The sequence below is a fragment of the Salmo trutta genome, chromosome 30 (genome assembly GCF_901001165.1).
Source record: "Salmo trutta chromosome 30, fSalTru1.1, whole genome shotgun sequence".
Taxonomy (NCBI): Eukaryota; Metazoa; Chordata; class Actinopteri; order Salmoniformes; family Salmonidae; genus Salmo; species Salmo trutta.
The window spans coordinates 13,429,558-13,444,447 of NC_042986.1; the positions used below are offsets into that span (position 1 = coordinate 13,429,558).

General features: G+C 42.1%; 1 protein-coding gene across 6 annotated transcripts in view; it reads left to right on the forward strand.

The window, feature by feature from the left end:
- Nucleotides 1-14,890, forward strand: part of rapgef3 (Rap guanine nucleotide exchange factor (GEF) 3) — a 40,844-nt gene that overhangs the window by 11,294 nt on the left and 14,660 nt on the right. For 4 of the 6 annotated variants that reach the window (XM_029722806.1, XM_029722810.1, XM_029722808.1 and 1 more), the window contains 5 exons: nucleotides 5,047-5,091; nucleotides 13,785-13,891; nucleotides 14,010-14,131; nucleotides 14,259-14,469; nucleotides 14,670-14,754. In XM_029722806.1, the coding sequence (XP_029578666.1) occupies nucleotides 5,047-5,091; nucleotides 13,785-13,891; nucleotides 14,010-14,131; nucleotides 14,259-14,469; nucleotides 14,670-14,754 (570 nt within the window). Of the gene's footprint in view, nucleotides 1-445; nucleotides 1,344-5,046; nucleotides 5,092-10,914; nucleotides 12,815-13,784; nucleotides 13,892-14,009; nucleotides 14,132-14,258; nucleotides 14,470-14,669; nucleotides 14,755-14,890 lie in introns of those variants that run through there. The other 2 variants (XM_029722807.1, XM_029722809.1) reach the window with 2 other exon arrangements.

Genomic DNA, 14,890 nt, shown 5'->3' on the forward strand with positions numbered 1-14,890 from the left:
TTAAAAAAGGTTCCACATAGCACTAAAAAGGGTTCCGCTATGGTAACAAGCCAAATAACCCTTATTTGGCACTATATAGAACCATTTGTTTTTAGTGTGTACCTCTACCTCCAATCAAAGTGTTTTTGCACCAGTAACTCCTGATGTACAGGTGCTGCTATCTGGACAGGATCATTTTGTAGCCTGCCCACAGTACTGGCCTGGAACATTATGAACACTTATATTTTATATACTTATCGTTGACTCAATCTCATCTACCAAACTCAGGCGAAGTACAGAGTGCTGGAGCTCTGACTCAACATATTGTGGTGTGTTTTGGAATCAGATAGGCCTGCCCTACAAAATATTAGAAAAAAAATAAATAATAGTAATAATATATATTTAAATATATATGCACATATGTCAGTTCAACGTCTAGTTTAGATTTACATTTGGTTGTCAACTAACGTGAATTCAACGTTAAATCAACCCAAATGTTCATCCTGTAGTTGGATTTTGGTTAAAAGTTGGGTGAAAAAATACGAAATTCCGTTAAATGTATGAATTTTTGCAAATCCCACAAGTTTTCGGCGTTAATTCAATGTCATGTCATCACATTGTTTTGGTTGAAATGACTTGGAAACAGACAGCGTTGATTCAACTATATCGTTTTTGTCCACTGGGATAGGCCTACAGAAGGATATACAAAAAGTTTAGAACAGCCATTGGAATGACTCCCAAAACTGTCAACGCAACTGAATGTTGGGAACAAGAACAAGAAAAAGGCAATTTGCTGCAGTGAATAGAGAATCAAATCGTTCTGAAGAGGCCGCCGATTTTAATGACTCCGAAATCACTTGACAAGCAGCGGGGACTCGTTTGAGAGCAAGTGTGCTTACGCAAAGCTCCAATCATGCGCCTGTGCTGAGATAGAGCTGAGGCTGATTGAAAGTGGGTTGGAGTCTCGGTCGAGCAGAGGCAGAAGCCAGCAACGTCGTGCGAGGTGGCAGTGACACCTGTGTTGAGTTTTGATGTAGGCACAGTAGCCTAACAGTCAGGTTGGATACAAATAATGTAGACTTGTGGCTTTAGTGACACAAGAGCAACATGTGGCGATTCAACTGGTCGTGCAATGTCCACTGTCGGTATGCTATGTTGTTGTAACGTGGGTCCGGTCTTTGTAACAGATAGACAGACATGCTTGGTTCTCCCGTCTTCGACATGCGTTATTACCGCAGATCCACTAACCGTGAAAGTTGTTTTGTTTGACTTGAAACAATATGCATCTGTTCCGGAGTTACAATTATCGAATTTTCCCGGATCATTATTCTGTGGAAACATCGACCATTCGAGGCATCAGTTGGGTATGTTATTATTCTTGCCTAGAATAGCATACCTTTTATTTATTTTTTATTTAACCTCTATTTAACTAGGCAAGTCAGTTAAGAACACATTCTTATTTACAATGACGGCCTACAAAACCTACAGTTGCACAGGCTAATAGTATACTAATCTTGTAATAATGATCATCATCATCTCTAGGCTACTTATCATCATCATTATCTGCAAAATCATTCCTTTTTTGTCTTTGCCTTGTGCTTATTGTTTAGCTTTGAGATGGTTTGATGATGATCTGATCATAATGATGATGATGATGATTAATGATGATGATGATGATGATAATGAGTGCTCATGGGTCATAATATAATTCTTCATAAAAACAACATTTTTTCTTCTTCAGAAAGTAAAATATGACCTTGACTGAAAATATTCTCAAAATAGTCACACCCATGGCAGTTTGACACAATGTTTTCACCGCAAAATAGGCCTTGAATAAATGATATAGCCTATCACGTGGACATGTTTTGAGAGCGAGACTCACGTTCTAGGTTGCAATGAAGCTCCACAGTACTTGATGGAAAAGAATGTGGCTGGTGGTAGAACAATCTCTACAGAAAGTCTGACTGTCACAGTCATGCTCTGTCTCTCTGCCTTTCGCACACACTGCACACTTCACTAATCAGTTACTATGAGCACTGCAAGAGGAGGGAAGACGGGTCACACTTGAAAACACTGCAACACTTCAGCATAAAAGTTTACGTCATTGTATGTGATTGTGCCACTGTATTAGTGTCTGCGTGGTGAGATGTGTGGGTGGTGTGCACTGCAGAGGCGTAGAGTGAATGGGGCTGTGGAGTCAGACAATGTGTTGGTGGAAGAAGTGGGGGGGAAGGCTCACCACATCCACTGTGACACAGTCTGTATGTGTCCCCGAAACAAAAGCAGCTTCCTGCGTTGCATGTGAGCATGTGGAGAAGCTTCAGACTGACACGGGGACGACTCTGTAGTCTTGGGTGTGGGACAGAGGAGAGGAAGGTAGCGGAGACCCAGACAGTATTTTTTTTTTATTACTCTTGTTATTTATAGCACATTGTTTATTGTTCACCTCAACCCCCCCCCCCCCCCCCCATTCAGTTTACAGGGTAGACAAGAATGTCTATTTTCCCCCAGCCACAGGAAGGTTCCGAATAGTGCTCCTCAAGAAAGATCTAAATTTGGCTTTGACTTTGTTATTGAATTGCTCAGGATTATAGAAATCTATAGTTATTAACCTACACACTTTGTGATTAGCTGAATCTGTGTTGACCTGACTATAAAAAGGCATAGGTCTTATGATCAATAACAGCTTAACAAGCAAAGGTGTCGCCTGTCAGTAGACAGTCCATAAAAAAAAAACATATATTTGCCAATGTCTATGGAGTAGCCGTAACATATTACTGTAGGTAGGACCTCAATGGAAATATTACTTAATACCCTGATCTTGTGTTCACAAGTAACAACTGGATTGGCTGAGAACAAAGAAATCAAGATGGTTTAGTAAAGCTTCTAAATATCATATGCATAGAGATTTGTTTATGTGTATGTTGTTTCCTCAAGTAGCCTATAGTTGATTCATTAGGACATGGTGATGATGTTTTAATCTAGCCCATCTGCTTAATGTCCTTTAAATCCACATTGACCTAGTCCCTACAGGTTCAACTACACCTGCAACCCCTCTCATAGATAAATAGATCAATGCTTTCATACAAAACCAAATGTTTGATCTTATTCATGTCAATAGCTGTGGGCGCATTACAAAATATTGAAAGCTAAACATACAATACCCTGTTTTTCGTTTGATATTCGTAAATACACTTATTACATTGATAGTACAGTAAGATCTGGAAATGTAAAATAATAGACTTAGAATGGAGATTGAGTTCAGTAGGCCTTATTAGAACCATGGTACAATGCTCCATGCCTTAGATGATCAGCCAAACATCATTATTCCTAAAGCATCTGCGGCCCCACGTCATCTTTGTGTCTGTTTGATGATGTGTCTGGAATGCAGAGGCGGCATGCAACAACATTAGACCCAATTAAACTGGCTTCACACTGGGCGCCAGCTAACTCTAGTTAATTAAGACACACATGGCACGTGTGGTCTGATACCACCACTAGTAGCAATGCAGACAAGAGTCATTTTTCTAGAATTAATAGATGCTAATAAGATCTGTACCCCAATGTCCATTTTACATTTTTACATTTTTAGTCATTTAGCAGACGCTCTTATCCAGAGCGACTTACAGTAGTGAATGCATACATTTCATAATGTATGTCCATGATGTCTCCTGGAGATAAACAGGACAAAATGACTCACATTTGGTATAGGTCGTCATAATAAGAGATACATAGCAAGAAGGGCACTTCTTGATAAGAGGGACAGGACATGGCATCTGGTATTTCCCCCTGTATGCCCAATACTGCTGCCAGGCCGTATTTTCTAAGATGCAAGGGCTTCTCCAAGGGGTGAAAAAAACAAAGTCACTATAGCCTACAGGTGTCTGTGTGGTGCTACATCAGGCAAGAAGTGACGCCTCTACAAGCATGGTTTTGCTGCTCTCAGCATGGCAGAGAGAGAGCAGAAGCGACAGAACATATGAGAGAGACTTAAGTCTATTTTATAGAGTTGGCTAACAGCTGAAAAGGGCAATGTGGTTGGGAGCATGTGACAGCGTTGGCAGTAGGACAGACCAGCACAGTTTACTCTGTCAACAGAAAGGAAGGGTGGAGAGGTCGCCACGCTAGGAGTCATTGAACACCTGACTTAAGAGAATAAAAGCAATCTAGTACAATAATAAGAAAAGGGGATAGAAGAAGAATACTTTATTTATTTTCTTGACTGCAAGTGGAGCTGAGGGAAATTGTGTTCAAACCATTTTCTTTTTAGCTGCATTTGATACCCAAGCCCAGCACAAGGCCATCAATAGCGCTCCCACACAAAGAGAGACGAGATGACAATAACTCGTCATTTTCCACATATTTCTATTTTTCATCATTTGAGCTGGCGATCCCACGCCGCGACACAGTGAAAACGTGAGGCCGGTATCTTATACAATCCATTTTCTCCTGAGTGGCCCTCAAGGTAAGGCACTAACCACTCATGAGTTAACAAGACCTGGAAAGATAGAGGAGAGAATGGCCCGAACAAAGCCCTTGTAAATGACTGTGTACTCCGATGACACCTCAGCCAGCGGAGTCCATCCATGTCATGCAACTTAGCAGCTGGCTTGGGAACACATTTAGAGGCTGTCAGTGGATCATAAAAGAAGAGTTATAGAACAACAAAAGAGGAAGTGGGAATTAGGCTACAGGATAGTGTTGATGAGGTGAGAGGAGGGTTTGCCCATATATCATCTTTTTTAGGACATATATTGCCTGAACCAGTAGACATATAGAAAAAAACTCACAGAAACAAACTGAACACAACAGTATGCATCTCATTAGACATTAGAATATTTCACATTCAACCTATGTTTCTGGTCCCACCCAATGGTTTCTGAGAACAACCAGTTTAACCAGTTCTGTTGGAATGCCTATGAGACGAAGCCATAATATATTATAGGCCTTATTATTCAGCAATGCCTTGATATTATAGGCTTTCTGGACTGGACATGAACCTCTATGATGGAATAGTGAAATTATGTAATAGTAGGTTATGTTTCTTTCTCTCCCACTTTCCCGTAGACCCCACTGCCAGAGGCCCTTGACACACAGGACACCATGAAGCAGGTACGTAGTATGCCGATCAGCGACAGTGCCACACACACACCAGGGTTGGGCTCAGTTTGAATTGAAGGCATATTTTAGTTTACTTCCTGAATTGACTGCCTTCAATTCTAATTGATCCCAACCCTGACACTCACAAACACACAGTGCAGTAGTACTTCACATCCCTACAGCTAGTCTTAGACCTTAATCAAACTGCTCTGGCTTCTGGGATTCATCAAAATCAATCTTCATGAGAAGAGAACCAACAAGGTCATTGAGTTGACATGTAGGAACATTATTTATGTTGGACATTTTGATCTCACCCTCAAATAATCTGTTACACCATAGAAACACCACATCAGCATAGTAGAAATGGTGAATCGAAGTTCAAGTACAGTAAATAGTAGTTAACCTCGTAAAGCTATAGGTCCTTAGGATTAAACATTTAGTATTATTAATTCTACGCCATATTACATCATATAATGCCCCATATTTTCTAAAGTGTGCCATGTGAAATTCAAAGACTCACAAGACCTTCAACATACACTTTGCCTCAATATGATGATCCAATGTATGAGCATAATCACATTCTACAACGATTTTAGTCATCTCAATTAAATGTCAACCACAACCTCTTGACATCGGACATGGCCCGGCCTTCAGGCTGTATTTCCAGCTAATTGTTTCTCCTGGGCACTTTTAGCCACTGCGCCAGCCTTTGTTGTTGCAGCGTTGGCATCTTCTGTAACTGCTGAACCTGTTCTTTTTGAGTTCCTAATATCACTGCTTGAGCAGTGGAGTCTTTAAAAACACATTCCAATCCAGGCGAGCACTGCAGTCACAGGGAGTCTTAAGAACACTCCAAGATCCACAGCTAGCTCACTACCCCCCCTGCCTGACCAGAGCAGACCCAACCTTCTCACTCCTTTATCTAACTGCTCCTTCAATAGCCCCCTCTCGGGAGAAATCAGCCTGATAACGGTGTTGAAATGGAAAGACAAACCTGGCTCCTGACTGGTATTATTTTACCCAATATACATAGACGCAGTCAGGCAGGCACACACACGCTCACACGCATGCACACACACACACACACAGACACACACACACACACAGCCGGTCTCACTTTGATGCATCCAGAATCTCCAGGAATAAAAACAGTGGAACAGTGTTCTTTTCTACTCCAGGAAGAATGAAAACACAGTAAAAGATCAATGCCAGTAAATAGGCCTATACAACATTAAAGTTGAGTTCATGTCTATGTTTTTTTCTGCACTGAACATGTAGGGAGTATCTTTAATAAATATCCAGTCAGCCTTGGAATGTTCCTAACTTCCCAAGGGCTTTTTCTGTGTGAGTGCTGTGTGTATTTTGGAAAGGGGAGAGAGGATGCAGGTCTTATAGCTAATGGGAGAACAGTAGCGAGGCTACAGGGAGTTTGGCTTTGTTGATGCTTTGTTTGGTTGCTAGTTGTTCTTGTTTTTTATGTCTTTGGAGCATGTGTCAAACTCAAGGCCTGCGAGCCGATTCAATCTGGCCCAAGGGTGGTTTGAGTAAAGAAATCCGTTTTTTAGTTTGACATTTTTTGGAAGGGGGGGGGGCGCGGCGCGATCTCAATTGACATCGAAATGACTAAAACCAAATAGAAACTGTAGAAATTATAATTGACCGAATGTTAGTCTCTTTACTCTGTCCAGCTTGCTAACAGTCATCAAAACTTAAGCTAGACAGTCAGGGAGCATTGAAAATTCAAAAAGCGATGGCTAGAGGACAATTTTTTTCACATTTTCATGGCAAGGAAATATACAGTGCAGGAGGATTCAGACCCCTTGACTTTTTCCACATTTTATGTTACAGCCTTATTCTAAAATGGATTAAATAATCCCCCCCCCCCATCAATCTACACATAATACCCCACAATGACAAAGCAAGAACATGTTTTTAGAAATGTTTGCAAATGGAAAAAAAACTGAAATACCTTATTTACATAAGTATTCAGACCCTTTGCTATGAGACTCGAAATTGAGCTCAGGTGCATCCTGTTTCCATTGATCATCCTTGAGATGTTTCTACAACTTGATTGGAGTCCACCAGTGGTAAATTCAATTGATTGGACATGATTTGGAAAGGCACACACCTGTCTATATAAGGTCCCACAGTTGACAGTGCATGTCAGCGCAAAAACCAAGCCATGAGGTCGAAGGAATTGTCTGTAGAGCTCCAAGACAGGATTGTGTCGAGGCACAGATCTGGGGAAGGGTACCAAAACATTTCTGCAGCATTGAAGGTCCCCAAGAACACAGTGGCCTTCATCATTCTTAAATGGAAGACGTTTTCAACCACCAAGACTCTTCCTAGAGCAGGCCGCCTGGCCAAACTAAGCAATTGGGGGAGAAGGGCCTTGGTCAGGGAGGTGACCAAGAACCCGATGGTCACTCTGACAGAGCTCTAGAGTTCCTCTGTGGAGATGGAGAACCTTCCAGAATGACAACCATCTTTGCAGCACTTTACCAATCAGGCCTTTATGGTAGAGTGGTCAGATGGAAGCCTCTCCTCAGTAAAAGGTACATGACAGCCTGCTTGGAGTTTGCCAAGAGGCACCTAAAGGACTCTCAGACCATGAGAAACAGGATTCTTTGGTCTGGTGAAACCAATATTGAACTCTTTGGCCTGAATGCCAAGCATCACGTCTGGAGGAAACCTGGCACCATCCCTACGGTGATGCATGGGGGTGGCAGCATCATGCTGTGGGGATGTTTTTCAGCAGCAGGGAGTGGGAGACTAGTCAGCATCAAGAGAAAGATGAAAGGAGCAAAGTACAGAGAGATCCTTGATGAAAATCTGTTCCAGAGCGTTCAGTACTTTAGAATGGGGAGAAGGTTCCCCTTCCAACAGGACAATGACACTAAGCACACAACCAAGACAACGCAGGAGTGGCTTCGGGACAAGTCTCTGGATGTCCTTGAATGGCCCAGCCAGAGCCCGGACTTGAACCCGATTGAACATCTCTGGAGAGACCTGACTGTTAAAGGCCATCAGACTGTTAAATAGCCATCACTAGCCGGCTACCACCCGGTTACTCAACCCTGCACCTTAGAGGCTGCTGCTCTATATACATAGACATGGAATCACTGGCCACTTTAATAATGGAACACTAGTCACTTTAATAATGTTTACATACTGCTTTACTCATTTCATATGGATATACTGTATTCTATTATACTGTATTTTAGTCAATGCCACTCCGACATTGCTTGTTCGAATATTTATATATTTCTTAATTCCATCATTTTACTTTTCGATTGTTGTGAATTGGTAGATATTACTGCACTGTTGGAGCTAGGAACACATGCATTTCGCTACACCCGCAATAACATCTGCTAAATATGTGTATGTGACCAATATAATTTGATTTCATTTCATTTGAAAATAGCTGTGCACTGATGCTCCCCATCCAACCTGACAGAGCTTGAGCGGGTCTGCAGAGAAGAAACTCCCCACATATAGGTGTGCCAAGCTTGTAGCGTCATACCTAAGAAGACTAGAGGCTATAATCACTGCAGAAGGTGCTTCAACAAAGTACTGACTAAAGGGTCTGAATACTTATGTAAATGTGATATTTCAGGTTTTTATTTTTAGTAAATTTGCTAAAATTTCTAAAAACTTATTTTTGCTTTGTCATTATAGGTTATTGTGTGTAGATTGATGAGGGAACAAAAACAATTGAATCCATTTTAGAATAAGGCTGTAACATTTTTTGGGGTTTTTAAGTCAAGTGGTCTGAATACTTTCCTAATGCCCTGTAATTCATTTTAAGTTGGGCCCTCCAGACCTCATTGAAGAATGAATTTTGCGAGCTGGGAAAATGAGTTTGAGACTCCTGGTTTAGAGATTTGAGATTGTTCTGTTCGTTATCTAATGATTATCAAGATGGTGATTGTGGTTTGGGGTTTGGTGCTATGTATATTCACGCAGGTAAAAAAAAAAAAAACTCCTCATCAATGCCGCCAGGCCTTTTTACCTAAATTGCCACTTCCTGTTTTGAAGAAAGGAAAAAGAAATCCAGTGCTGTAGCTTGGTATTTCTGAAATGGGGGAGGAAGTGTACTTGTTGGAAACAATAACCCCTCAGAAGGTCTGACGTGGTCTTGTCGGTGTAGAGAGTGGGATGTGAGATGCAGTTCCTACAGCTCTGCCCACCGGCGTGGTGCTCCATCCCTCCCTCCAGGTACAGTCATGTTCCAGAGAGAACAGAAAAGGAGAGAACAAAGCCCACCAAGGTCACAGCACAGAGGGAGACTGTAGACTCGCCCACAGAGGAAACTTCAGAACACTAGTAGAAACTTGACACTATTTAACACAGACTATAGGCACAAATATAGTAAACCCACACACCACACTCCGTTATTGAAACAGTTACTCTCACTGAGCCAGAGAATGAAGGTAACAAAGGGACTTTATTTAAGTGTTGTTATAAGAAGAAAACAAAAAGTGGGAGAAAAGGCCATAACCACAGACCACATTAGCCATTGTCAGACACAAACCAACCCACCCACAAATATACAAACCATTTTAACAGGCTCATATGTTCCTTTTGTGATACTACACTATTCAAACACAGACATAACATTCAAAGGCAGACTTTGACTTGGTCTCCATAAGAAAGTGTGTCATTAATGTTTATCTAAAGCACATATTCAGCCTGTTCCGGACCTGAAACGTCAGAGAGAGCAGTGTGAAAAAGAAAGGGCCACTTCTACAGCACATACAGTATGTCATTCACCAGCACTGGCACACCTGAGGGAAAACTGTTTACTCTGTAACCTGATGCATGTGGTTGGAACAATCAGGGAGTTCCTCCTGCCTATACTACTAACACATGGGCTATAGTCCTTAGATCAGTGGTTCCTTATCTTTTTTGAACTGCGGCACACTTTTATGGATCCATTTTTTTTTTTAGCACCACACCAGAAATGTACCTATTAATTTCTTTAGTGGTAAGGACCCCATGTCATCTGATCCCTACTGCAAAATTCTCTTTTCTGTGACAAAAGTTTTTTAAAGATTAAATTGAGCTCTCGACAAAATGTTTTAAATAATTGAGCTCGGCATCGCTGTGCGTCGCTCAGTATTGCTCCTCATTGCCATTAATGGGTGACGGTAGATGAGGGCGGGAGGTCCTGTATAAACACAAACTTACTTCCTTGACATGAATGCCCTGACTTGGCCAATGCAGATTGACCATGTAGTGCCTTTAATCAGACTTGCCTGTGCTAATTGTTCTCACAGGCGAAGTAAATTGATACAACCCACTGGGCAAAAACTTTTTGAATCAACCTTGTTTCTACATTATTTCAACCCAATAAATCTTTGCGATGAGATCGGCTCAAATCAAACTGTATTTGTCACATGTGCTGAATACAACCTTACAGTGAAATGCTTACTTACAAGCCCTGAACCAACAATGCCGTTTTAAGAAAAAAAAAAAAAAAAAAAAGTAACAAATAATTAAAGAGCAGCAGTAAAATAACAATAGCCAGGCAATATACAGGGGGTACCAGTACAAAGTCAATGTGCGGGGGCACCGGTTAGTCGAGGTAATTGAGGTAATATGTATGTAGGTAGAGTTATTAAAGTGACTATGCATAGATAATAACAGAGAGTAGCAGGAGTGTAAAGGGGGGGGGGGTGCAAATAGTCTGGGTAGCCATTTGATTAGATGTTCAGGAGTCTTATGGCTTGGGGGTAGAAGCTGTTTAGAAGCCTCTTGGACCTAGACTTGGCGCTCTGGTACCGCTTGCCGTTCGGTAGCAGAGAGAACAGTCTATGACTAGGGTGGCTGGGGTCTTTGACAATTTTTAGGGCCTTCCTCTGACACTGCCTGGTATAGAGGTCCTGGATGGCAGGAAGCTTGGCACCGGTGATGAATCAACATAGAAACTAAATGGATTTGCCAAAAATTATCAACGTAACGCATTCCGTCTTTTTTCCACCTAACTTTTAACCTAAACCGAATTACATGGTGAAATGTTTAGTTGATTTCACGTTGAATTCACAGTAGATGACAGCTCAACCAAATGTTAATCAAAACCAGACGTTGAACTGATGTCTGTGTCCAGTGGGAAAGGACTTTGCTCATGATGTGCGCCCCTAAAACTGATAAAAATGTTACAACATGCCTGAGCAAACTGGATTTGTAGGTACAGATGTAACCATGAGCTATTCAAGTTTCAATGTCAAATGCACAAGTACAGGGAAATGCCATTCTTGCAAGCGAGGCAACAAGGCAGTAATCAATGTCAGTGTAGTACTAATAATAACATAAGTTAGAACAAAAACACACAAGAAATAAAAACAAGATAAGTAAGAAGCTATATACAGGGTCAGTTCCAATATCATATTTACAATGTGTAGTGATTCTGGAGTGATAGAGGTAGATATGTTTTAGGGTAAGGTGACTAGGCATCAGGATACAAGATAAACAATGTATTTATCTGAGTGGCAGTGGTGCTCCCAAGTCAAAATTGAATGTGCATTCCACAGGTCACATTTATAAGTGTGTTCAAAAAAATAATAAAGATTAGGAAAAGGTTTGCAGCACACCTGACGGCTTCTCAAGGCACACCCGTTGAAAACCATTGCCCTAGATTACATGTTTAGTAGCTCTACATGTTCTCAATGGGTCGACAAAAAGAAATGCAGTGCTAGTGTATGTCAAGTTGTTCATCACAGAGTTCACAGAGTTTTAGAGCTTTTGTTCTTACAGTATATACAGAACCGAACAGATTGATGATGAGTGATTATGTCCTGTGTGTTTAGCTACTTAGTAGGTGGGGTGCTGTACCCAGGATGTACTGTATGAAACGTTCAATTTTGGTCTGTTGTTATAAGAAAATGTGTTTAAGATTGCAAACTGAACACAGTCACAGTAGAAATGCCAGCTTGTCTGCAATGATGATGGGGGATTTATGCATTTGGAGTTTATTATCTCAGTGTCAGAGGTCAGAGATAACCAGGCTGAGAACATGGTGGTAGCTAGTGGTTCCACGGGAACAGTCAGGGCACATGGGAATAGTGGTGACCTCCAGCCAGTAGAGCCAGTCTGCAGTCCCCTGGGACCAGTCTGCAGTCGGTTGAGAGGATGAAAGGTTCAGAATGATGCATACAGTCTGTAGACACTCGGTCTGGGAGCAGGACAGCCTGTGGGAAAACAGAGGTATGAAGGGGGGGATGGGGGGCTTGGGGGACCTCTCAGTTAACTTCTCACACAGCAGGTGTGTCTCTGTGAACTTTAAAATAGCATGCAGGTTTCCTCGTTCTTTTGTACATGGTTCTGAAAAATGGATGAGAACACCAGGTTCTGCCAGGTTGTGTTGTCTTTGCAGAGGCCGGAGTCGGCAGATCAGTCACGGGTCAGGAGCCAATCATTTCATCCTGAGTGGCTTGGAGCCAGAGCCATTGGCCAGGGCAGGCTAGGGACCCGGCTTTGGGGACAGGAGAGAGAGGGGAGAGGGCCTCACAGGCTGCCCCATCCACCACAACACCAGCCAAAGCAGGCTGAGGCCTGGCTAGGGGCCAGGCAGTTTGGGAGAGGAGGCTAGGAAAGCACCGTCCACCACAACACCAAGCCAAGTGGAGACAAAAGCTAAAGGAAATGGTCTTTGTTAAGTTCGATCTGAATCTCAAGACCACCACCTTGGACAAACAGCGCCCTGAAGGAAACCCAATAACAAACAATCAACTGTGTGAGTCACTCGTGGAATCACAAGACTAGGACCAAGAACATATTGAGTGGAAGGGAGTGAAATGAAGACATTCTAGTTCATTAACAATCCAGTAAATATTGATATTTAGTCGTTTGTAATATTGGTTTTGTCATGGAGGTTGCCTATAAACAGGATTTGGTAGGAAATAGGCTGCACAGCAACAGACCCAATGTGCTGTGAGTTACATAAGCTTTAGTCTGCATCAGTGGTTGATACAGATTTTTTTCGTTCTCACATTCTGTTTGGGTGGTAGAGCATGGCAGAGAGGAGCGAGATAGGAGGGGGCAGGGAATGGGGAAAAAATGACTGGGAGGTGTATTGGAAATGATACTACTTAGAGAATCTGAGAGGAGGCAAAGTGAAAACTCTCAGAATGGCAAAGTTGTCAACGTAGCCAAGTGACATCTACTCACTCTCTGATGAGGAGAGTTGTGTGTGTGGTGTGGCTGAGTTTAGCAGTGCAGTAACTCTCTCTATAACACATTCTCACCAGCTTTCCTCCCACACACGCACAATTAGGGACTCTAGCCCCTGCAAAGCAAAACACTCCACTCACACCAGTGATGTATGTGACATCACACATGGTTTCTGTAATGCTTCTCACAGAATATATGTTTTCTGCCACTGCCACTTGCTTTTCACTTTTCATTCTAGCTCCTTGCGTGCTAAGCCTACACATTGGGTCACCGTTGTCACTGTCTGTTGTCACAAGACCTTCTGTGTGACATTTCACATTTCCCGCTTTAATTATATGACCTCATGTCTTTATCACGTCATGAAAATTACACAGAAAATTACACAGAAGTAAAGGCATGTTGGTTGTGTGCATATGATAGGCAGAGAAAGAGGTCCATTGTCCAATTATATTTTGATTTGCACATAGCCTACATTTGACTGTATCAAGTATTTGATACAGTATTTCTCTCTCTCTCTCTCTCACCCCTTGTAGTTTCTGTCGGATCGTATTCTGAAGGCAGCCAGGGTGGTGCATAGTGCCTTGATAGTACGTAGCCCTGGTCTGATCAGAGACAGAAAGCATCACCTGAAGACCTACAGGTATGGAGCCTTGCTCCTGTCAATGATTGCAAATTCTAGTATGACTTTGCCTGTTTGTCTTTCTGAAATGAAAATACTAGGTAGTTTCCTTGTAGAAATCGCACTCTTTCCCTTACAGACAATGTTGTTCGGGGAAAGAGCTTGTTGATTGGCTGATGAAGCTAAACGAATGCTTCCAATCGAGGAGCCAGGCAGTTGGCATGTGGCAAGTCCTGGTGGATGAAGGAATCATTGTTCATGGTAAGAGACTTTAATCAGAGTGAATGTATTATCATCATGTCTTATCAAATATGATCATTTGACAAGAATCAACTGCTCCCTGCTGTGAGTGTAACCAAACTCAATGTCTCCTATCATCACAATGTAGTGAAGCAGGAGTTAAACTTCCATGACAAAGACACTCAATTTTACCGCTTCCTGGATTTGGAGTTCGGACTGAACCACATGACCAATGAGAAACTCTCACTGAACCATACAACTAATGAGAAGGACCAATTAGACGATGAGCTGCAGGAGGGTTTGTCGTTATTACTGCAGATTGGTCCAGATGCTCTTTTGACCATGATTTTACGCAAATGGTGAGTTCCATTTTATTATACTGTGTGTCCGTATCAAGTTTGTTTTACTCTTCACAAGTCAAAAGGACATTTCCACCCTCAGATGGACAATAAACGTCTACTGTATTATATCTGCTCTCCTATCGTATCGTATATCATCCTATTCTAAGGTCTAACCTCTGACTGTATTGTAACCTGCGCATATCCCGTCCTCTCTGCAGCCCCAGCCAGCGTAGTGCGGAGGACCTGGAGGTGATCTATGAGGAGCTGCTTCATGTCAAGGCTGCTGCTCACCTCTCCACCTCAGTGAGTCGCAGCTTCCTGTCCTGTCTTTGGCTGCGTCCCAAGTGGAACCCTATTCCCTATGTATTGCATTACCATATGGCTCTGTCCAAAAGTAGTGAGCTCTACAGGGAATGTGGCGCTATTGAGGACGTGTACA